The sequence below is a fragment of the Clinocottus analis genome, unplaced genomic scaffold (genome assembly GCF_023055335.1).
Source record: "Clinocottus analis isolate CAN_PGR_092001 unplaced genomic scaffold, fCliAna1.0.p SCAF_13, whole genome shotgun sequence".
Classification (NCBI taxonomy): domain Eukaryota; kingdom Metazoa; phylum Chordata; class Actinopteri; order Perciformes; family Cottidae; genus Clinocottus; species Clinocottus analis.
The window spans coordinates 11,472,501-11,497,939 of NW_027175854.1; the positions used below are offsets into that span (position 1 = coordinate 11,472,501).

General features: G+C 41.7%; 1 protein-coding gene across 3 annotated transcripts in view; it reads right to left on the reverse strand.

Moving 5' to 3' along the window:
* LOC137783576 (WD repeat-containing protein 7) overlaps positions 1 to 25,439 on the reverse strand; it is a 169,122-nt gene that overhangs the window by 35,232 nt on the left and 108,451 nt on the right. For all 3 annotated transcript variants that reach the window (XM_068573644.1, XM_068573643.1, XM_068573642.1), the window contains one exon: positions 10,074 to 10,301. In XM_068573644.1, the coding sequence (XP_068429745.1) occupies positions 10,074 to 10,301 (228 nt within the window). The remainder of the gene's footprint in view (positions 1 to 10,073; positions 10,302 to 25,439) is intronic.

Below are 25,439 nucleotides of genomic sequence, written 5' to 3' on the forward strand. Positions count from 1 at the left end.
AATACGAAAAAATAATGTTTGACAAAGAGTCAAACATGCAGAATGGGTGTGCAGTCATAGTGCTGTGACTCAGTGGTGGGGTGGTGAACTTTGACGATTAAATGTGTTAATCCTAGTATTACAGCTGCTTCTTCAGGCTAGTCTGATGAAGTGTTAAGCGTGGTTGTTAGTGTTTGGGCTGAAATAGGACAATAAATCGTCACTTATGTGTTTCACTACCTGGGACGGTCCCCATTTAACACTGACAGCAATGTAAATACACCAGAGTTAGCTAAACGGCTAATTTGCGCTCTCATCACTCTAAAGCACTTAAACATTTACCATCACAGGCTCGCCTAACACAGTAACATGTCTGCTCCATAAAGAAATCATAAATTGTTATGAAGGAAAAATTAATAAATCCTAATGCTTCAAACAAGGTTTGGGTTGGAACGTCTCTCTCTCTGAGAGAATGCAGACAGCGAGCGGGATAGAGGTCGCTTCATATCTGACCTGACATTTGAGCCAGTCTCTGTGGGGACATGTTGACCATTAAAGCTCCTGAAAATATCCCCCATCCCTCAATAACAGTACCCAGTGCATGCACGCGTGCACACACGTAGACACATAGACACACAGACACACAGACACACACACACACACACACACACACACACACACACACACACACACACACACACACACACACACACACACACACACACAAGCCCCTTTCCTCTATGGGTATCTGTCCGTCTGTCTGTCTCACCCACTGAAGGTTGTGCGGAGCGGATTCTTGCTTCGAAAAGATAGAGTCAGAGGGAAAATCCAGACAGAGACGGTGAAGAATAAACACCTGGTGTGTGGGTATGTAAATGTTCACAAAAAAAACAACTTGTATATTCATGCAGTTATCATAAATGAGCAGGTCATTCTTTTATTTACTCTGAGTTTATCGATGTATGCTCAGAACGGCCTTGGTGGAGTTGTAAATCTGTAGGTATTCAGGGAGGCCCTTTTTTTCTAAAGTCAACAGTTTATTGTATTGTCACCTGAAAAGTAAACGATATGAAGAAACATGGAACATTAAACAGATAATTTACTATGAGTATTTATGATCCTGTGATGGCTTTTAAGGCCTCCTTTCTCCAGACACACAAAGGTAATGTCATCTTGTGGATCACCTGGCATATAATCATAGCTGGAGCCTATCAGTGCGGTTACATGCATTTGAATTACTGGCTTAATCGGACTAAAATTGAATTATCCCATTCATTTAAACACCTTTGTTCGAATAATTGTGGTCCGACTATGATCCGATCAACACCCCTGGATAACTCGATCGGACTCGGTTAATAATTCGGACATCCCAGCATGTAAACGGTGAATCGGATCAGAACTGGACTATGTGCCTTTGCGCATGCTCACGATCCCACCGCCCCTTCCCTCCCTCCCTGTCTCCCTCCCTTCCTCCCAGGTCATGACCCGGAAGTCGAAAGTGACGATAAGTTGTCACGGCCGGCAGAAACAAACAAACGTAAAAGTCGGGTTACAAGACGATACTACCTTCGGTGGGTGTCCCTGCTCGCTCCCTGCTGTAGCTAGCTAGCGCTGCTGCTAGTTCCCTGTTTGCTCTCCGCTAGCTCCCCGACAACCACCGAAGGTAACGCGGTTCTTTCCATTATGAAGAGTGAAGACGTCAAGCGGAGATGGCTGTATCACCACAAGATATACTGAAAACAGCGCCACCTATCGTATTGGATATGACATGCTTTCGGCCTATGATTCGATTTATTCACTGCCATGTATATTAGGATAATAGAAGTTGCCCCAAAAGAGAGGATAGTCCGACTAAAGCAAGATTCAAATTAATACCATCATGTAAACACACTGTATATTTATCCGTGTTAGCATCGCTGGGCAAGACTGCTACATTATATATACCAGCAGCAACTGATGGAGCGCTAACTGCGTTAGCAGCATTGTACTATGTCGTTATGGGGGACATAGACTGCAGGAGATGGACAACCGCACTAACGCTGTTAGCGGTGATGTTGTGGTGGTCGACGAAGAGACAAAGTGTCGAACATGCAGAATTGGTGTGCGGTCAACGTGCTGTGACTCAGTGATAGGGTGGTAAACTTCGACCCTCAGCTGACTCCTTCTTGGAGTGAAGCTATGATCTTCGTCATTCCAAAGGAGGGCAAGAATGAAATGTTATGCAGTTCATACAGACCGATTTCGATTTTAAATCAAGATTACAAACTATATGCATCCATCATGTCTAAGAGAATGGAAACCTTTATCCCTGATCGAATCGATGGCGATCAAACCGGTTTCGTACCGGGACGGCAAACCCAAGATAATATTAGATGTTCTCTCCAGATTATAGAAAATATCAGGAAATCAAAATCAAAAGCTGTGTTAGTCAGCCTTGATCCAGAAAAAGCTTTTGACTGTGTGAGCTGGGAATATTTGTTTTTAGAATGATTTGGTTTTGCTGAAAAGTCAATCAACAGTATTAAAGCTCTTTATTCTGCCCCGACAGGAAGAATAAAAATAAATGGACGTCTTACTGCCTCCCTAACCTCTTAGATCTCCTGGACATATTCGGTACATATTTAGGATACAAGCTAAATATGCAAAAAACGCAAATATTACCATTCAATTACAACCCAACACCCCTTATAAAGCAAAGGATACCCATTAACTGGTCTCAGAAGGCAATCAAATATCTTGGAATCTGGTTAACCCAAAGTACTAGTGACCTGTATAAAAAAACTATGACATTTTAACACAAAAATTAAAGAAAATCTAAGTAACTGGTCAACATCATTATTGAATCTAAGTGCGAGAATTGATATTATGAAAATGTCCATTTTACCTAAACTACTGTATTTATTTATGTCTCTACCAATTAAAATACCAGCCAGACAATTCCAGGATTGGGACAGGCAGATCTCTAGATTTATTTGGAACGGAAGGAAGCCACGGGTTAAATATAGCACGCTAACTAATAAGGAGAGAGGTGGAATGTCCCTCCCTAACCTCAAAGACTATTTCTACTCTGCCCAATTAAAAACAATAGTTCTTTGGTGTGATAATGGATACGAGGCTAAGCGGAAGGAGATGGAATATGAATGCAAAGGTATCCCAGTACAAGCAATGATCGCAGATTGCAAATTAATGACACCTCATCATGACCAATTGAACCCCTTTGTTTCATTTACCCTTCATACCTGGTTTGAAGTTATAAAGAAATTCAATTTATGGAACCATTTAAGTAAACTCAGATGGCTAGTATATGACACAGAATTTACACCAAATAATATAGATTCTAGATTCAGGTACTGGACAAACCAAGGCATTACAGCTTTCTGCACAAAGACGGTGAAAAACACATTGCAAAGTTTTCAGACTCTGAAAGAAAAATTCAATTTGGAAAAGTCCGATTTTTTCACATACTTACAAGTACGGCATTACTTTTATAAAGAAATTTGGAAACATGAAATAACTATAGAACATAATAAAATAATACAATTAGCAGTACAGGCATACACAAGTAGCTCTAAATCAATAATTTCGAAGGCTTACCAGTGCAGAGGGGCAACCACAACATATATCAAGGAGAGATGGGAGAATGAAATAATGAATGAATAGAAGATGAAATAACCAGTCAGCAATGGGAGAATATGTTTAAAAGTGTGTTTTCTACTTCTTGTTCCATGTACTGGCGCGAATTCAGGTGGAAGAACCTTGTTTGTTTCTTTATCACCCCTAAAATGAAGACATACTTAAGTACAAACATGCATGCTGGAGAAATTGTAGGGAGGGGAAAGCGAACCACCACCATATCTTCTGGAGCTTCCCCAAAATACAAATATTCTGGGAGAGCACTTGGACAATTACGCAACATACTCTGTGGAAGCAGATTCTATTTACGTGCAAATCTCTTTATTTCGGTGACTTGCCAGAAGGAATTACAGGAAACGATAGGTACCTCCTGAAAATATTAACAGTTGCAGCAAAAAAAGCAATCACCCGCAACTGGTTACAAACAAACTCACCTTCAACAGAAAACTGGACTGAAATAATCAAAGAAATCCACGAGATGGAAAGATTGACCCTCCTCCTGAGGCTGGGAAAGCGCACCTACATAACTAGATGGACAAAATGGACCAAATATATGTAAAAAAAAAAAAAAAAAAAAAGAGAAACTGACAGGTGACACCCTCGCCAAGCTCAAACGTTTATAAATAGACCCTATTGAATATATTTTTTTGTTTATGTCTGTAAGTTGGAATGAATTTGTTTGACTTGATTGACTGACAAAGTGTTGCATGGTTGTTTTGATTGTTTTGTTTTATTATTATTATTATTATTATTATTATTATTATATCCTTTCTTTTTACTTTTTTCCGGCTTTGTTTATTTGTGTGGGTTTTCTTTTTCTGTGTCCCTTTTTGCCAGTCGCATGGTTTGATGTTGTATTTTTGGTGATGTATTTATTCTGTAGGAGAAATAACTAAATAAAACAAAGTATAAAAAAACACATAAACAAAGAGTTGTGATTGGGGCAGGAGGAGGAAGAAGGCTGGAAGGAAGAAAGGAAATATGGTAGAATGAAGGATGAAGGGAAGTAGAGAGTGTGAAATAGTGACAGATCAGCAATGTCCAAAGTTTACCAGGCCAAGTCAACCACTAACAGGCTTTGCTACTTCTTTTCCTCTGTCGGCCCTGCTCCCTCTTTCTTTTCTCTGTTTGAGGGTAAATCAGAGATGAAGGTAAATCAATGTGGGGGACTTGGTTTGTGGACGAAAGCCGCATGGCACTCGCTGCAGGGAGAGAGAAGGAAAAAAATAATATCTAAACATTATTATAAAAGTAGTCTCCGGTCAACAACCACTGTATACATTAAGAATATTATGTGGAAACCAGAAAGCGAGCTAGTTCGGCTGGCTTTACTGTCTAGCACAGGAGTGTCAAACAGATTTTTTTTTTTCGACCAAAATTAGTGGAGCTGGGATTCGAACCTCTGATACTCTGTTTGAAAGACAGACATGCAAACCATTGTTCCACAGTCGCAATTAATGCACTGCTATTATTGTATCGAACACATCACAAAGTGAGGGAATCTGCAGAAGAGAGCTCAGGCAGATAAACAGTAGGCTGATGTCTGAATTTTTGGTCTTTATGTTTCTAGTTAATTGTTAAAAGACTTCAAAATAGGGTTTATAATCCAAAAATCTTCACCAATGATTAAAACATAAAGAAATATTGTCGTTATTTATGCGTTTATTATGCTGTGATTTTACTGGTCCGGCCCACTTGAGATCAAAATGGGCAGCATGTGGCCCCTTCAATAAAATAACAAAAACATTAATTTGAAAAAGAAAATTCGCTGACCACATCAATAAAATTTGAAGTGAGCTGACTGCTATACAATGAGAAAAAAGGTTAATCTTTACATCGCTTATATTATAAATTAATTGATAACCCTGAGGTACAAATTAGGAGAAAAAAAATTCTACTAATTTTCAGACTATCAGCGAAAAAATAAATGAATGTGTGTATGCACGACTGTTGCATAAAGATTAGAAAGGTGAGATGACTGAGAAATAAATAAAAACCCAATTTCCAATCGGCTCTCAAGAATGTTTTAAAATGGCACTAAAATGGTTTTAAAATGGTATTTTGACATTTACTGAGAGCATTATTGTCCAGAAACAATACACAGATGTATAGTTTGTCTCTTTTATTCTGTCCATGGACATCCCACCTTCCCTCTTTCATCATCTATTTTTCCTTCTTTCCTTCCTTAACCATATATTGAGACCTATGGTTTAAAACATTTTAAGTAACCAAAGAAAAAAATGCCATAAAACGCCTTTTTTTCCCCTCATCAAAGTGGTTAAAATAGCCTTTTCCAGTCCACACCTGATTTGGACTACACGGCACTGAAGACCTAGGTCGAAAACGCAAGGCCCGCCAATGTTCAAACTGCCTAAATACGACCTAGGTTAAAGTGGCCATAAGTGAATTATGTCTGTCAGGAATAGTGGCAGGAGTAGCATCATGTTCGAGCCTCAACCTCTTGGCCAAGAGGCCGGAGCGTGAATTTAACCCGTGAGACAGTTGTTTGTTTCCCCATTTCAATTCTCCAGGATGAACAGTCAAAATGACATGTCTCGGGAAAGCTGCGTAAGTCAGCTTCTGGCACTGCACTTTAGCTGGAAGATATAGCTGGATGTAGATACCTTTTGAGTTAACCATCGTGACCCTGACAGGAAGCTACTTTCTGACTCCGTGTTTGAAATAAAATACTTATTTGAAAAGTTGCGCCTTTCAACATGGCTTGTGCGACAGGCCCGGCCCGGCTAATAGTTACATTGTTACCTAAGAGAAAATGAAGAAATCGGTCGATAAGTGATCTGCAAGGACTCACTCAAAGCAACAGGTTTGAGTGAATCCTTGTAGTTATTTAATTTAAGGATTATCTTGCTCTAATCTGAATTAATTTGGAGTTTGAAAAAGCAAGGAATATAATGCGTTGTATTCGGCTGCCAATTGGTAGTAAACCTTCTACAGTTCAGTAGTTACCAAGACAAATTTCACAGGTCACTGTCCAGGAGAACATCCTCCATGTAATCTCTTGTCCATCTCTAAAAATGTTACATCCTCTTGACCATCATATTTTAGCCCTAGACCACTTTGATCAAGCAAGACTTTCTAGCATTTAATGGGGCCTATTCTTTTGTTCCCTCTTGTGATTGAAAAGTAAGGTGGAATTTGCTGGAGTTCAAGCTTTGCAACAAAACAGGTATTAGGTATTCTCATAAACAAGTTTGTGTTGTTCAGCTGAATTAGATTTTAATCTCACGGTAGATGACACGAGGCTGAGGATGAGAATACAACAATGTTCTTGCATTGTTTTATCGTTATAAATAACAATGTATTTTTCCAGAGTTGGGTCTTATGATATATTTCCTCTGCATGAGACTAAACCCAACCTCTTTTTTTGGGTTTTAAAATTTGCAAAAGTTGTGGGTACTTGTTTTAGTACCTACTCGGACAAGATTCAAGGTGAGCTAAATTGATACTGGAAGGTGGATTTAACACACTGTCGATCACTGATTGGCCAGAGAAAATCATCACCAGCGCTGGATGGAATATGCTGCAAAATAATGCCAATACTGACAAAGTGCAGACATTCTTCTGTTTGGCCTGGAAGATGTCTAATGCGATCAACTAGGAATTGATGTTACTTTCTCAGTGTGGCTGAACCACACTGAGAAAGTAACATCAATAGTGGAAAAAAATAAATAAAGACCTGAAAACAAAAGTTGAGTTAAGAAAAACCATGCAAATTAGGCCTTAGTCTTAACGTTTCGAGAAATTTTCCAATATCATATTGTATTTTATCTGGGTAAAGTTCTTGTGTGACTTCTTGACGTTAAGACAGTATTTAACATTGATGACTTTGAGAGGTTTGGTTTATTTTGTTGAAAATAAGTATCGAACAGGATTACATTGTCCAAATAAAACCTCGCCAAAGGCTCCCTCTCTTCCCCCTCTCTCTACGCTCCACAGTCTATCAGTGAGAGTACAGACTGTCGCTGGGCGGATGGCCCCAGAGGCAACCAATCAGAGCTCAAGGGCAGCAGGATGGAACAGCGGCTCTGCTTAGTGCGGGTTTGATGCCCACCAAGGTCCAACGCTGCAGGCACGGCTGGCACGGGGTGGGCCCAGTGAGCGAGTGTGTGTGTGTGTGTGTGTGTGTGTGTGTGTGTGTGTGTGTGTGTGTGTGTGTGTGTGTGTGTGAAGCTCCTTAAGGTGTACTTGGTGGGTGAAAATCAATCCCATCTGTCTCCTCGCCTGTAATCCAACACCAAAGTTTCTACTTTGGCAGTTGTGTAGTTCTGAGTTTGGATTAACTATGGTCCTGGACCAAGACCGGAGCCACTGAACATTTCAGTATCCCTCTGAAGGTGAGAGTATTGTGACGCCACCATATATGTACGTGTACAAAATGTTAGATGAAGTCCCAAACCCAAAGGGCTGGTTGTGGGGTCAAGGCATCACCAAATGTACTCAATTCAGTTGCAGGGACCATGCATGACTGGACCAAATTACATTGCAATCCAACAGCTCTTGAACTATTTTACTAATGAGCCGAAATTGTCAGCCTCATGATGATGCTGGGGGAAAGGTCAGGTAAAAAGTCAGTCTCTGGGGAACCACAAATGATAACTATCCAACCGACTGACACTAAGTAGCCAGCAGTTTTTTCAACATCTGTATGAAGTCAACAACGAACTGTATAATCAAATAAAGAAAAAAAAAAAAATATCTCAAAAATATTCATTATCAGTTTTCAAATTTAAGTGGATGAATTATAAATAATATAAAAAAAATATTCTACTCTCATTTCAATAAGGGCTGGATTTAACAATGGAAAAAAAAATCTTAAAATGAAGTACACATTTTACAAAAATAATTGTAACTTAATTGTCTTTGCCCTGTCGCTTTAAATTCAGGTGTCTCGGGATGTCAACCAAAAAAGCAACAACATTATATCAGTCTCTTATAAAATGTGTGTAAGGGACTATATCTGTTATTAAAAACCACTTGTTTCAGCTCTATTCCCTCTGTTGACATTATTGTTGGAATGAATGTGTTAGGATTTTAATCATAGTGGCTCCCAGATTCTCTTAATTCACTTCGGATGTGAGTCGATACTTTTGCTCAAAAGAGTTGTGCTTTGTCTCGCAGCAAAGCTTCACATTGCACTTTTAATAATCGTCTGAACACATGAGACATACGAGTTTTAAACTACGTTTAAGAAGAATGAATGTAGAAGAGTCTAGCTATCGACTCTGGTTTCACTGTGCAGATTTTTCTTTTTGAAAAACGCTATGCGAAGTATCTTCTCTCACTTGCGGACTTTACCACCTTTTCCACCTCTAGTCCTCTCTCCCATCTCTCACTCACGCCACGATTAATATTGCACGGTATATCGATACTAAAAAGGTATCGCGGTACCCGTACGTTAAAAACGATACGATTTTGCATATTTTAAGTATCGATACTTTCTCAAAGTAGCGCGCTTCCTTAAAACTGCTCCGGTCTCTCTCTCATGCTGCCTGCATGCAGAGAATGCATGGACACGGAGCTCAAGGGCAGGGCTCCGGCTTACACAAGGTGCAAGTCGAGTTTAGGAGCTCTTGCCGATCGTCCTCTGCTTGTAGAAAAAAAACATGCCAGGAGTGGAATCTGGAGATACTTTGAATACAGTGCAGACTGTGAGGGAAAGCCCACTGACACCGATAGACCTGTCTGTAGAACGTGCTTTAAAGCAACACAGACAAAGGGAGGTAACATGTCAAACATGGCCAAGCACATTTCAAGCAGACAGTCCAAACTTTTTAAAGAGTTTAACGAACAACAGGTAAGCAAGTATGTCATTATAAACATGAAAAACCCCAAGCTCACCTATATACAACCACAATTAGCCTTAGCCTAGTTTGACTACAAGCATATATGATCATGAGGTCAGAATGCACACAAAATTGTACCAAATGAAACACAATTGATGCGCAATGGTGGCATGCTGGTGGAGCCTGAGGGTAGATCTTGAGCTAATTAATTTTAGTGAAAGAAAAACAATTAGCTGTAAAATTATGAAACGCTACAATTGCTCATACTTGGGGTCAGATATAACTGCGCCTGGGTCCAGATCCGGACCGCGGTCTGCCTGTTAGTGACCTGTGGTATAGGTACTCAATACCATTAAGGTTTCAATAGTTTACTTTTTTAAACGATACCCAGCCAACACGCCACACTGATAGTATGGCTAAAACAACAATAGGGAAGTTTGCTTAACAAAACCAAAATGCCCAGGCCTTAATCACAGTCGGTGGTGAGGAGGCCATGCAAAGTGAGTCAGCTGTGAGACAACAATCCAGGAACACACATAAGTGTTGTTGTGGTGCATAGTGTGAGGCCTTCCTACATGACATGCCTCGGGACGCAAAATGTATATGTTGATATGCAGAATTTAAACATGACAATGAGTGTGTCATCTCTGCACATACATGTGTGTCTAGCCAGTGAGTAGTTGGATGACCCTCCGCTCGTCAGTCCAAATCCCTCGGGCGCCTGTCCACCGGCTCGAGTCCGTGCCAAACCCTTTGAAGGTTCAATCTCAGCGCCAAACTCGGCCCCGATGACCCCCAGCAGCACAATAGCGGTGGCTTGTTTGCGGCGTTCCTCATACGAGTTGGAGATCTTCTTGGCGTTTGGTGGAAGGTTGGACAGACAGCCTGGTAAAGAGAGTGAGAGAGACGTTAACACAGGCCTATTGTGGCGATTCAATTGATTGTGAATTGATTGCATCTATTGTTTTTTTAAGGAAAAAAAAACAAAAAAAGCAGTTTACACATACATAAAAAAATAATGTATGTAAGCATTTCAAATATTGATTTAGAACTGTAACTTTCAGACTAAATTATTGTACATTTCATAAGTAGTTTTAAATAGCATAAAAGTTTATTTCAGTTCGACCACAAAGGCTTACGCGCAATAGACGCGTTTGAGGCGGCCCGAACAGCCCGTTTGACGCGGGGCGAAATGAGCATCTGACGCAGCCCGAATTCACGTCATTTCAAATATCCCAACTTCGACGAAAAAATCCTGTGAGTCATAGCAGCTTGCGTCAGCCAATCGGCGTTGAGAAGCTCCGCAGTCACCGTCGCTGATTTAAACTGCTGCCGGACCCCCGGAAGGAGCGATCATAGCGGCCGTCACTCAGACTCTGTTCTGGCCATTTTTGGGGGGAAACAGTGTACTCTCTACCGTAAAAGCACTTCATGGCTGTGTGAGGAGTGCAAGGTTGGGCTCTATCTTTAGCTGGACAGGAACCGCTTCAGGACGCTAAACAGATCTCTAAAACGCCTGGACATGGACACATAACAGCCTGTAACATGGATATTGAAAGTATTTGAGAAGATGTGAACTGGTTAAATTGAATTATTGCAATTTCAAAAGTTTTCTTCATGTTCGTTTACAATTACTTATGAAGTAAAACATGATGAATATTCAAAACTGTTTCTGTACTTTTTTGTTATTACACTATTTTTAAGCATTTATAACAAATAATGAAAAATACTTGCCAGATTTTAAAAGTTACATTTCTCCTAAATAAATAAATAAAATTAAGCTAAAGAACATTTTCTGACACATATATTGATAAAAAAAGGACTGTCAATAAATACAGATTCTTCAGCACCTCACAGCCTCCACAGATCCTTAAGAATGTGATAGTATAGAGTCCTGTACACAATTTGCTGTTAGGCCTCTGCCGATGCACCCCAATAAATGTTTTTAAAATATGCAGTATGATGTCGCCCAAAAATCATCATGACCACAACAGCTACACCCTTACTAAACTTTATAAGAATTTGAGAACAATGCACTCTTAGATTTATAATTTATAGACAATATATTATTTATTTTAAATAAATGTACAATACATTTGTGTTCGATAAAAACAAACATATCATATTTTTATGCAATCACACACAACTGCCTTTGCATTCACAGTGACTTGAAACCAAAAGAGTATTATACAATATGATAAACTACACTACATATTATTTGAGGACCATCAATATATCTCTAACAACAAAAATCCCAGGATTCAATTTACCTCACGTCCAAAAGGTGCCTCCTCCAAACATTATGAAAAACTGCCAACAGCATCTAAAGTTCGTTACCTGATAAAAAAAAAAATGTAAATGAAAGCTGCAGGACCTGAAGCACGTCTGACCTGTAAAATGTTGCTTTGAGGGCACTTTATCGCTTTCCATGACTTATTTAATTTAGATAAGAATATTGTGGTTCATTATAAAAGGCTGCGTTTATTGTCTTCCTCTTACACATTTGAGAGATGTAGCTGAATACAGTGGGATTGGGGATGTTATCATTTCTTTCTTTTTCTTCCTTTTCACGGTGCTAAAAAAACAAAAAAAACAGCAGGCCCACGAGTCTTCATTGACCGGATAACAACTGAACAGGCACACTTCTATTGTTCTGGTATTAATTAACGCACGCACGCACGCACACGCACACACACAGACACCGACACACAGCTAAAAGCCTTTAGTCCCATTGCAAATATACTCACGGTCATGTTCACAGACCTCGGACACGCGCAACTGAATCTGTTTTGGTGTGTGTTTTTGTGTGTGTGGGCGTGTCCATCCATTATGTTCGCCAAGACGACCCCAAAATAACCTCTTTTATATGTGTGACCGCGTGTGACAGGAGCTACACAGTGGGGAACTGTTACAGGCCTGAGAGTAATACAAGAGTGTGTGTGTGAGAGAGAGTAACACAGTGGGAGATGAGAGCTCCTTACACCCCCTCGGATCAAAGGCCTAATAAGGACCACATAATCTGTTTGCCTGTAACACCCGCACAATCCACAGCCTCGATTTTTCTCTTTTTTATTTTGTAGGTGAGTGAGCACAGCATTGTTATGGATTTGAATTGCAGGGGAACTATGGTGCGCGCGCACGCACGCGCGCATACACACACACACACACAGTAAAGAGTGTCTGTAGTAAGGGGTTGGCGAGCACACTGGGTGTGATGAATAGAAAGGAGTTAGTCACTGCTGTGTCTACTTGCTGTTGATCTGTTCATCCCATGTGTTGGACTTGTTAACATCATATATGATCCTCAATGGGTGGGGGGGCATAGGGACAGGGACTGATTACTGAACACTGAAGGATGACGGCCACTCAGGATAAAAGAACACGGTTATTTTATTACATTGTGTCAGCTTGTGAGTTGTTCCTCAAAACGTGTGACACCAAAATTGTACCATATTGCGTCCCAATAAAAATACATTATGTTCATATTGTTGTCGTTGAATTACACAATAACTTTGTGGACGTTGTCCTCAGTTCTGGAGCACAAACAAACTTGTTTGAAGACATTTCCTCGCCTACAAAATCTCATGAACCCACATCGACCGGCAGGTCAGACCTCTCTTCTTACAAGCTTCAGCTTCCAGTTCTTCCAGAGCAAAGGCCCAATCAAGTACTCTCCATTTTTACTTCCATGGATATTTGGTGCAATAGCAACCAGACCTCAATAATGAGCCTGAGCACAAAAGGTGCTGTGCTCTAAAACACTTTGGCGGACGCGATCTTAGGAGCCCCTCCCTCCATATTTCTATATTATATTGTGGTGTTTTTTTAATAATGAGATTGTTAAAGGACCGCTGTCATTTGGAAAAAGGCCCAGCGGCTGGCTCTGAGAAATGGATTACAGATGGCATCTATCCCCGGGCCAGACTGGGCCAGCCGATAACAGAATTAGAGAAAAGTTTAATTTTACAGAGAGAAAGTGAATGTAAAGAGCAGGATTGAGGGAGAGATGGTTACTTCTAGTCACATATGCATTAACCTTTATTCAAGAAGGGAGGGAAGAACAAGGTGCACCCTCGGTTGTCCTTTTAAACTGTTCATTTCTTAGCATATTAACAGAGAAAACTAGAGGATGAGTGTACAATGTGCTGTGTGAATGCATATAGTCGCTGGTGTATTCACTACCCAGTCAATAACTAACTAGAAACTTGACAGCTTCTGACTCCTGATTGAATGGACACCCGTCATTGGTGTTCACTTTTAATGTTCAAAATGAATAAATGTGTTGTGGAAAAGACAAATCTTTCGCCATATCAACAAGCTTTTGATATGTTTTGATGACATTGAACCAGTAATGATACACAGAGTATTTTGTAAGAAAGATTTGGGGAAAAAATATTTTTTAACAAAATTCAAAATGGCAGAAAATCGTTTTTTTTTTTTTTTTTTAAATTTTAAATATTTCATTTAAATTTTGAAGAATTTATGTTTAGTCCAAGCACCTCATTTGTCCATGCAAAGCCACGCCATAAGAATAATAATAAACATTTGAAATTCAGTCAGTGCTCAGGCCCTAATAAACTTGAGGCATCAACATGATGTGTTTTTCAAATCTAGTGTCAAATTCTTAATGTTGAGCAAAATAATACTGTAATAATAATAATTGTCTAAATCTTTTGTTACAGTATCTTTGACTGTCCCGCTGTCATAAACGCTGACGTAAATCAGATAAAAGAACGCTGATGCATAAATCTGCATCGCCTTCAAATATTAACATGTGCTCACAGCAATAAGATTGATGAGCAGCATCAAGTGCTTTTTGACATTTCCTTTCCCTGAGTTTGGTTCACCATGCTACATATGTACTGGGGTATGGATACCTGACAGGACCAGATGGGTTGAGCCGGGTTCGGCCGGATATACACTTTACACTTATCACTTTCACACAATCAATCAATCACTCACTTCATTCCGTGCACTTTACTTATTTTTACTTATTCTAATTTTATTCTTATTTTAAACTATTTATTCCCTGCAGATCCAACTGTAAATATTCAATACTACCAATACTACTAATTCCTTGTAAGTGTAAACATACTTGGCAATACATGGTTCTGATTCCGACTTTTCAAACATGATGTGCTTCTTGTTCTTTTTAGTAAATATGGTGTAAAAACGAATGAAAACTATGAATATATGGTCTTTGTTTGGCTACTTCTTGTTTAGTGCTGATAGGGTTTTAGAATTACTGTCAGCACAGTAACAACAATTGCGGGGTTAAACTAGAATGCAAAAAGAAAAGGTCCAAATGGACACAATTCTAAGACCCAGGTTGAAAAATGTCACATATTTGTTCTTTCCACACAAAAAAAAAATAACAAAGATGACAAAACCTGCCAGCTGAAGTAAACTGAAACGTAAAACCTTTAGTGGTTTCTAGCTCTTTAAAATGTTGAATTGGAATGCACACTCAAACTATCCATCCATCCATTTTCCGCCGCTTATCCGGGGTCGGGTCGCGGTGGCAGCACACCCAGCAGACCGACCCAGGCTTCACTCTCACCCGCAACATTTTCCAGCTCGTTCTGGGGGACCCCGAGACGTTCCCAGGCCAGCCGGGAGATATAATCCCTCCAGCGTGTCCTGGGTCTTCCCCGGGGCCTCTTCCCAGTTGGACGTGCCTGGAAAACCTCTAATGGGAGGCGTCCAGGAGGCATCCGAATTAGATGCCCGAACCACCTCAGCTGACTCCTTTCGATACGAAGGAGCAGCGGCTCGACTCCAAGCTCCCCCCTGATGTCCGAGCTCCTTACCCTATCTCTAAGGCTGAGCCCGGCCACCCTACGGAGGAAGCTCATTTCGGCCGCTTGTATCCGCGACCTCGTTCTTTCGGTCACGACCCAGAGTTCGTGACCATAGGTGAGGGTTGGAACGTAGACCGACCAGTAAATAGAGAGCTTCGCCTTCCGACTTAGCTCCCTCTTCACCAAGACGGACCGGTACAGCGCCTGTTTTACTGCTGCAGCCGCACCGATCCGCCTGTCGATCTCTCGCTCCACCTTATCCTCACTCGTGAACAAGACCCCGAGGTACTTGAACTCCTTCGCTTGGGGCAGGCATGTTGTCCCCACCTGAAGGGAGCAATCCACCGGTTTCCGGCAGAGAACCATGGCCTCGGATTTGGAGGCGCTAACCCTCATCCCTGCCGCTTCACACTTGGCTGCAAAACGCCCCAGCGAATGCTGGAGGTCACGTTCCGAGGAAGCAAACAGGACCACATCATCTGCAAACAGCAGAGAGGCAATCCCGAGGCCCCCGAACCGGATTTCCTCCGCCCCCCGGCTGCGCCTAGAAATCCTGTCCATGAAGGTCACAAACAGGACCGGTGATAAAGGGCAGCCCTGGCGGAGGCCAACACCCACCGGGAACGTGTCTGACTTAATACCGAGGATACGGACACAACTCCTACTGCAGGCGTATAGAGACCGAATAGCCCGTGCCAACGTATCCGGCACCCCGTACTCCTGCAGCACCCCCCACAGAACCCCCCGAGGGACCCGGTCGAAAGCCTTCTCCAAGTCCACAAATCACATGTAGACTGGTTGGGCAAACTCCCAAGACCCCTCCAGTAGTCCCGCAAGGGTAAAGAGCTGGTCCACTGTTCCACGACCGGGACGGAATCCGCACTGCTCCTCTTGAATCCGAGGTTCGACAAGCGGTCGGAGTCTCCTTTCCAGCACCCTGGCATAAGCTTTTCCCGGGAGGCTGAGTAGTGTGATACCACGATAGTTCGAGCACACTCTCCGGTCCCCCTTCTTGAAAATGGGAACCACCACTCCGGTCTGCCAGTCCATGGGCACTGTTCCCGACCCCCATGCGACACTGAAAAGGCGTGTCAGCCAAGACAGCCCAGCAATGTCCAGCGCTTTCAGCATCTCAGGGTGGATTTCATCCACCCCCGGCGCCTTGCCACCAAGAAGCTCTTTAACTACCTTAGTGACCTCTGCCAGGGATATGGGTGCACCCACCCCAAGGTCTTCAGGCACTGCCCCCTCCCCAGGGGACATGTTGGCCGGGTTTAGGAGTTCCTCAAAGTGCTCTTTCCACCGTCCGACGATGTCCCCACTCCGAGTCAGCAGTTCCCCTCCCCCGCTGAGAACAGCCTGGGGTAGGCCCTGCTTTCCCTTTCTGATCCGCCGGATGGTTTGCCAGAACCTCTTTGAGGCCAACCGAAAGTCCTTCTCCATGGCCTCCCCGAACTCTTCCCATGACCGAGTTTTAGCATCCGCTACCGCCGCAGCTGCAGCCCTCTTGGCCTGCCGGTACCCATCAGCTGCTTCAGGAGACCCCTGGGCCAACCAGGCCCGAAAGGCCTCCTTCTTCAACTTGACGGCTTCCCTCACCCCCGGTGTCCACCACCGGGTTCTCGGGTTACCGCCGCGACAGGCACCGACGACCTTCCGACCACAACTCCTGACAGCAGCTTCCACAATAGAGGCTTTGAACAAGGTCCACTCGGATTCCATGTCCCCAACCTCTCTCAGGATGCGTGAAAAGTTCTTCCGGAGGTGGGAGTTGAAGACCTTCCGGACAGGATCCTCAGCCAGACGTTCCCAGTTCACCCTCACAACACGTTTGGGCTTGCCAGGTCTTTCCAGCCGCCTCCCTCGCCATCTGATCCAACTCACCACCAGGTGGTGATCAGTTGACAGCTCTGCTCCTCTCTTTACCCGAGTGTCCAAGACATACGGCCGCAGGTCAGATGATACGATTACAAAGTCGATCATTGATCTTTGGCCTAAGGTGATTCTGGTACCAAGTACACTTATGAACCACCTTATGCTCAAACATGGTGTTTGTGATGGCCAAACCGTGGCTAGCACAGAAGTCCAACAACAGAACACCGTTCGGGTTCAGATCGGGCAAGCCGTTCCTCCCAATCACCCCCCGCCAAGTTTCACTGTCATTACCCACGTGACCGTTGAAGTCTCCCAGGAGAACTATACAGTCGGCAGGAGGCGCCCTCTCCAGGACCCCTCCAACCGACTCCAAGAAGGCCGGATACTCCGAGCTGCTGTTCGGTGCATAAGCACAAACAACAGTCAGAGCCTTACTCCCCGCAACCCGAAGGCGCAGGGAGGCGACCCTCTCGTTCACTGGAAAAAACTCCAACATAGCGGCGCTCAGCCGGGGACTCGTGAGTATCCCCACACCCGCCCGGCGCCTCTCACCCTGGGCAACTCCAGAAAAGGACAAAGTCCAACCCTTCTCCAGGAGCTTGGTTCCAGAGCCCTTGCTGTGCGTGGAGGTGACCCCAACTATATCTAGCTGGTACCGTTCCACCTCCTGCACCAGCTCCGGCTCTTTCCCCGCTAGCGAGGTGACGTTCCACGTCCCTAGAGCTAGTCCATGCTGCCGGCGATCGGCTCGCCCAGGTCTTCTGCCTGGTCTGCCGCCCGGTCTGCATTGCACCCGACCCCGATGATCCTCTCCGCGGGTGGTGGGTCCACGGAGTGGCTGCGGCACCATGTTGTTCTTTCGGGCTAAGTACTTTAAATTCTATGACAGACAGGTAATGAGAACTTTGAATGTGACTCAGTGGGGCATCCAAAAATAAATAATTTTTGAAAAGACCTGTTTCAGACTTGCGTAAGCTCTGAACTTCAATCATTTTAGGAACGTGAGCTTTTCTTGCGGACGTTCGTCAGGTGGCTTCGTTACCTGCGGCCTCTCGACCCTTGTGGACGAACTGATTGACTTTTGAAGCCTATCGATTGGCTTCCTTCCCGACCGGCAGATCTATTATAATGACATTGTATCTAAATCCTATTTGTTGGCCAACCTGCTCCTGAACATAACCCAATAAGCTAAAGAGGGACGGACGAGATCGCCTCGGCTCGGCTAAATCTCATAAAAACCACAGACTGATCAGGATAAAAAGGCTTTCTTGCTGGAATGAGATGATCCATAAAGGAAGGAATTTATAATCAAAATAAAAAGGCAGGATGGTGTAATGCAACAACCTGTGGAGTTCATGCAATAAATGGTAAACATATGGATGCGTTAGGAAAAAATAACTGAAATGTTACTTAGTAGAACAAGTACAGAACTCTTTCACCTATATAAAGTTATATATATATATATATATACATATATATATATATGTATATATATATATGTATATATATATATGTATATATTTATATATTTATATATATATATATATTTATATATATATATTTATATATATTAGAGCTGTGAAAAATAACGCGTTAACGCGCTATGATTAAATAACAGGATTAATGCGTTAATTTTTTGAACGCATTTAACGCATACGCAGAATGAGCTTCCGCTATAACTATTGAACTATTTCCTGCTCTGATGCAGTCAGACATTAACTGCTATCCAAGCAAACAACATGTATAATCCTGATGAACCGGAGGACCTTCTGGATGGGAAGTTCGTGTTTCAAAAATTCAAAGATGGAACATTTAATAAATCAAAAGTGATATGTATACTCTGCGGGAAGACGTTGTTGTTTCACCGTAGCACCAGCAGCCTGAAGTACCACCTCAACACGAAGCATGCGTTGGTCGGCGAGGGGCGTTCAAGTGGAATGCATCAAACCAGCCTCACTGACCAACGTAGACTCCTAACTAAGTCGGCAAGTGACAAGCTAACTTGCACAGTGGCGAAATGGATTGCCAAAAGCTGTCGGTCCATTAATATTGTCGAGGATGAGGGGTTCACCGAAGTTTTGCGAGTGGAAACGGGGGACCCGAGCATCAAAGCACCGCAAAGACGCATAGTCATGGCAAAAATCCACGAGCTATATGAAGCGGAAAAGAACAAGAAGGAAAATGACTTGGCTGCTACGGATCATGTGGCGCTGACAGGGGACCACTGGACCTCAGTGAATAATGACAATTACCTGGGTGTAACTGCACATCTAATAACCGACAAATGGAAATTAAAGTCGTTTGCACTAACGTGCATGAAAACCGAAGAGCGTCACTTTGCAGAGGCATGTGCAGAACAGTTCCAAACTGTTGCAAGCAACTGGGAAATCCCAACACGTCCCAACACGCTGGAACTCAACGCTGGACATGGTCAAATGTCTGATCCGCAATAAGGTTGCAGTGACAGCAGCCTTAAACCAACAGAACCACAAACTAGTGATGCTGACGCAACAGGAATGGGACAAACTGCAAAGAATGGAGTTGGTAGAGACACAAGGAGGGTTGGTGTGAGAAAAAGAGGGAAAAGAAGAACTGAAAGGATATTCGTGGAGGAAAGTGAAAAAAAGACAGGATATAACAGGATGGGGTAAAGAAGAAGGGAAGAAGTAGTAGAAGTAGAAAGTGAGTGAAGGTAAAGAGGGAACCACGAGTAAGGTAGGATGGGAGTGAGTAAAGGCTACGAGGAAAAGAATAGAAACAAAAAAAAAGGAAAAGAAAGGACATGGAAATAGAAGGTTGATGAGAGACCAAGATGGGAAAAAATGAAGTGGGTGGTTAAAATGATGCAAAGGAGAGGGTGGGGGAAAAAAGGACCAAGAAAAAGAAAGAAGCTGATTTCTAGGGCTTCAACAACGAATCGATAAAATCAATAAAATTCGATTATTAAAAAAGTTGGCAACGAATTTCATTATCGATTCGTTGTGTCGCGCGATTATTACGCCACTCAATAAGTCGCGGAGATGTTCGTGTATTAAACAAAACAGTTGAGTGAAGCGCAGCGTAGCGGACTGAAGGTCCAGGAGCTTCTGCAGCGCGCTGTACCTTCTCGTATGTCACTGCATAGTTGCGTTGCGTGTACAATAACTTAGCAGCTAGGCTAACCGTTGTCGTTAGCTCGCTAGCTAGTCCTTCATTCCCAGTGTTTGAGCCGTGCTGTTGGGTTAGATAACGTCTTCGTTTTAAAATACTGCGGAGGCTTCAAAAGAAGTAACGCGTAAACATCTCCTCTGAGGCAGAACACAGACCTGCGTTCAACAGTCTGATATAATGTGGCTTCATGCAGAGGAAGTGTTTCTGGGATTTGTAGTTCCATATCTAATTAACAACCTTTGTTTAGGTAAAGTGCAGTATGTAAGTTATCCGTTGATACAATGAGTGATTACTACTAGAATATCATCTCTTGTTCTATGAGTTCTGAGTGTGTATGTCTGTGAGTGTGCATGTTTGTGAGTGTGAGTGTGTGTGTCTGTGCATGTGTGAGTGTGCATGTGTGTGTGTCTGTACATGTGTGTGAGTGTGTCTGCATGTGTTTGAGTGTGCATGTCTGTGAATGTGTGCGTCTGTGAGTGTGTGTGTCTGTGACTGTAGAGAACAAGTTCTGACAAATCCTGTTAAGTTTTCTGATTTGTAATTCTTTATTTTTTATAAATTCTTTATTGTTAAGATGTGTTGCATTGTGAATTTGCACTGTTAGTTCTGTCTTTGTAATAAAAGGTTGCAAATTAATGCTTTAAAATTATAATTTTTTTATCCGATTAATCGATTAATCGAAAAAATAATCGACCGATCAATCGATTATTAAAATAATTGTCAGTTGCAGCCCTACTGATTTCTTTGTTTGAATAAAAGTAATCAATAGAGCAGCACGCACGCAAGCACACGCGCACCCGCACACATTGGGGTCAGCTCTCCACCAATTAACTTTACGTTCAAAACAACCTGCTCTCAAGATTATAAAGGATGTCCATTAATCCTCAGTATTTCATTTAAATAAATATAAGAGTGATTTTCATCAAAATCAAATGCTCACATTTGTTTACACTAAGTACGACATGAAGGTCAGTATGTAGTGCGTTCAGACTGCATAGTATGAGTAACTGAGTATGGTGGGGTGCAATCAAGACTTATTGTATAAAATTCTATGAGAAAATTACTCTACTTCCTACTTAAATGATTATCTCAGAAAACATTGTAAAAGTGAGTTTATGGTCTCAATCGCTATTTCAATTCAATATTTGATGTCTCTACATTGCAAGGGAGATAAACGTTTGTTCAACAGCAATTTAGAATATACATTTAAGAGAGAATAATTCTCCATTGTTAACAACAAATCCGTGAGCTAGTCAACATAAGCTGTTAGCAGCAAGTGTGCAGCAAAGTTTTCTTAGGCTAACATACAGAGATAACAGCTAACATACGGAGGTTGCATTGAGTTACACTGCCTGGCCAAAAAAAAGTCGCGACCTGTCTTTAACTATTAGTGCCTACTGTACAAACCTATGGGGGCAGTGCTATAATCTGGGGTTGCTGCAGTTGGTCAGGTCTAGGTTCAGCAACGACCAGGTAATTCCATCAATGGATTTTTTATTCGCTGATGGTATGGGCATATTCCAAGATGACAATTCCAGGATTCATTGGGCTCAAATTGTGAGAGAATGGTTCAGGGAGCATGAGACATAATTTTTACACATCCAGACCTTTACCCCATTGAGAATCTTTGGGATGTGCTGGAGAAAGCTTTGCACAGCGGTCAGACTCTACCATCATCAATACAAGATCTGGATGGAAATAAATCTTGTGACATTGCAGAAGTTAAATAAAACAATGCCACAGCGAATGTATGCCATGATCAAAGCTAAAGGCGGTTCAACGAAATATTAGTGTGTGTGTGACATTTTTTTTGGTGGCGACTATTTTTTTAAATATTTTTTTCTATATTTTTTTCAGGCAGTGTATATTATAATGTGTTCAAGCTCTGTTTAGTAAAAATGTGTATTGGGCGAAAGTAAATTTGAATCAATTTGTTTTCTAGTATCCCCTCCAGGAAATCAAACCAACAACCTTCCCAAGATGCACCTTGAAACTGCCTCCATTGGTAATCAATGGGAGACTGGTAAAACCTGATCAGCAGGGACTGAGGGAGGGATCAATAGCAGCAGGAAACTAATGTGAGAACGAGAAGTATAAAACCGCTGTGAGAGAAACGATTTAGTCAAAAATAAATAAAGGTGAGAACATAAATATAAATTAGAACTTAAAAACAAGCAAACAAAATCTGAAGGCAGCCTCAAGCCTTTAAAAGTCTCTGGAAGAAGAAATGGGTACATAAAACAAAAAAGTGCTTGGGATGTGTGAGGAGGGGTGACTGTCCTTACAACCAATGTCAGGAGACAGAAAATCTGGGGAAATAATTGAAAAACACAATTAAGTTGATAAAGAAAAAAGATTTGGAGTCCCAAAATGGTGGCTGCCCTTCCAACCGGCCCAAGTCCATCTGAAGGTTAAGTGTATTTTACGGTGTCAAGACACAGATGGGGGAGCTATCTGGGCTCGGATGGAAACACAGCGCTCCAATCAGACGGTACGGGATCGGGGGAGAGAGATACCGCAAACAAACTAGATGCCCAGGATCAAACTGCTGGTTTTTAACTACACATCCTGTTGATTTTACCTCTCTGCTGGTGAACCATCAGTTATTATTCTCTTTGTCTTGTACAAAACCTCCTGAGACTGGCCCTCATATCTCAAACAGATGAAGCGTACACCATGATCCAATCGTTCAAAGCAACAATACAATGACACCATATGAATATCAAATGCCTTGAAACAAGAAAAAATATGCGAAATGGTTTGAAATGAACTAAATAGTGCAGTCAAAGTCCAGATTGGTCTGTTTCTGTCAGTCTTGAAGACGAAAGACTTCTGAATTTAACAATTTGGCTATATATACATTGAGCCAGTTAGTAGGCTTCAACTTCGCCTACATAACTGACGACTAGTGCTAGCGCGTTACAAGCTTGCTGTCGCATTAGAGGTTAGCTCACCAGTGACAATAGTTTGCCAGCTAGACCTACTAGACAAGGAAAGTTTATTTGTATATCACATTTCAACAAGGCGATTCAAGGTGCTACACATGAAACCATTAAAAGCATCAAAACATAATGCAGAAGAAAACAAGATTCAAAAACAATTAAGAACATTCATAAAACAGTCAAAGAGCTAAAAATCAATAATAAAAGTCACAGTGTGGTTTAAGACATAAAATGCAGTAGTGAGATGTGGAAATGTATCAATATGCTTGAATCACCAGCAAAAAAAAGTCTTTAATCTGAATTCAAAAGAGCTGAGGGTCTCAGCACACCTGAAGCTTTCAGAAACCTTGTTCCGGATATGTGGAGCAGAAAAGCTAAATGCTGCTTCTCCATGTTTAGTTCTGACTCTTGTAAAAAGAATTGTTGGAAAGGAAGCCTGTTTAAAGATCTCAGAACTGGACTGACGGGATCCACTTTCCTGGTGTTAGTGAGGACTCGAGCTGCAGTGTTCTGTTGCAGCTGTAGCTTTCCGATTGACTTTATCCAGAGGCCTGTGAACACACTGTTACAGTAGTCAAGTCTACTGAAGATAAATGCATGGACAAGTCCTTGACATATTCATCAGGTGATAGGCTGATCTTGTAATTGTCTTGATATGGTTGTTCAGTTTGAGGTCTGAATCCACAACTACACCTAGATTTCTGGCTTGATTTTTGTTTTTTTAACATCAATGATTGAAGCTGAGCACTGACTTTCAATCGTTCATCCTTAGGCCCAAAAACAACTACTTCTGCTATATTTAATTGAAGAAAATTCTGGCACATCCAGTTGTTGATTTCTTCAATGCATTTAGCAAGCTCTTGTATGGGATTATAGTCCCCTAGTGATATAGTTATGTAGATACTCACCAAGCTTTTAGAATGACATGATTTGCCAAGGAGAGGGGTTACCACATTTCACAGCACTTGCCATTGATATAACGCAAATGACCAGAAACGACGTTGGCATTATGGTGGGCTACTAATCATGCTTTCTTTTGATGACAATATATTGTTAAAATATATCTTATGGTATTTTGGGAAGGATTACACATTTTCACAATTACAGTACATGCAGATAACACTTCACATCATAGATCAATACTAAATTAGTTTTGCAGTTAAAGTTTCAACTGACTATCTTATACTTACGACTTAGTATATTATTATCTTGACATTTATTTTTTTCCCAGATGCCCTTCTCGACATCAATCCCCATCCAATAACATTAACTTTGCCACGCTTCAGAATTTAGTACTACCGCGTGAAGGCATGGGTTAGCAATAATGAAAGCAAGACGTCTTATTGTTTCTATCCTTCATTTTATAAATTGTGTGTTTGGTTTGCGGTTTAATTTACAATCTGACGGACTTTTAATACAACCAAAGTTTTCACCACTCTGTGGCTGTCAGATTCGGGCCCTTAATTGGAGCGGCCTGACAAAAAGCTTTGGATAGACAATGCACAACCTCCATCGCACCACTTCTTTATAAATAAGGAATTGTTTTTATTAAAGGCACAGCAGCTTAGGTGCGCCATCCTCTCGCTCACAGACCAACCAAAGCCATCTGACAGAATTAGATTTAAACTCCGCCAAATGAAAAGCATTACAACTTAAGAGTGAGAAAGAAGAAAAAATCATCTTCCTTTCACACAGTCAGGGGGTGTGACACTAACCGACAATGACATCTTGCAGCACAATTAAAATGTTTATAGAAATCCAAGAAGTTATCAGGGGAATGAAAGATCAATCATTTCCAAACTGACTAAAAGAAACAATGTTTTTTCGAGTGTGTCCCCAATTTGTTTTTTATCGCATGTACGAGAACCAGGAAAAGCGGTAAACATTCCTACATCTGTAAACAGAGCACGATAAATATATTGTTTATGCATTCAATGCTAAACAAGTTGTTTCGTGCTGCCTTCCAATCAGCATCTATTAATAGTAAACAGTGCTTACAAATCATGAATGTGGTAAAATTGGATAGTTAATATTTTGCTATTTGTGCCTTCATCTCTTTCTCGCGTCACCCAAGACGCACCGTAATGTGCAAATGGAGCCACTGTTTTCAGAACTGGAAAGACATGCAAACATTTACATTAAGTGTTAATGAGCGGTGAGAATCTCTCTTTATCTTTTTTAGATACATGCCGATTAGAGTGTGTGTGTTTTACATGTCATGTAGAGCGAGTCTCCAAGGTGAAAACAGCGCTTCA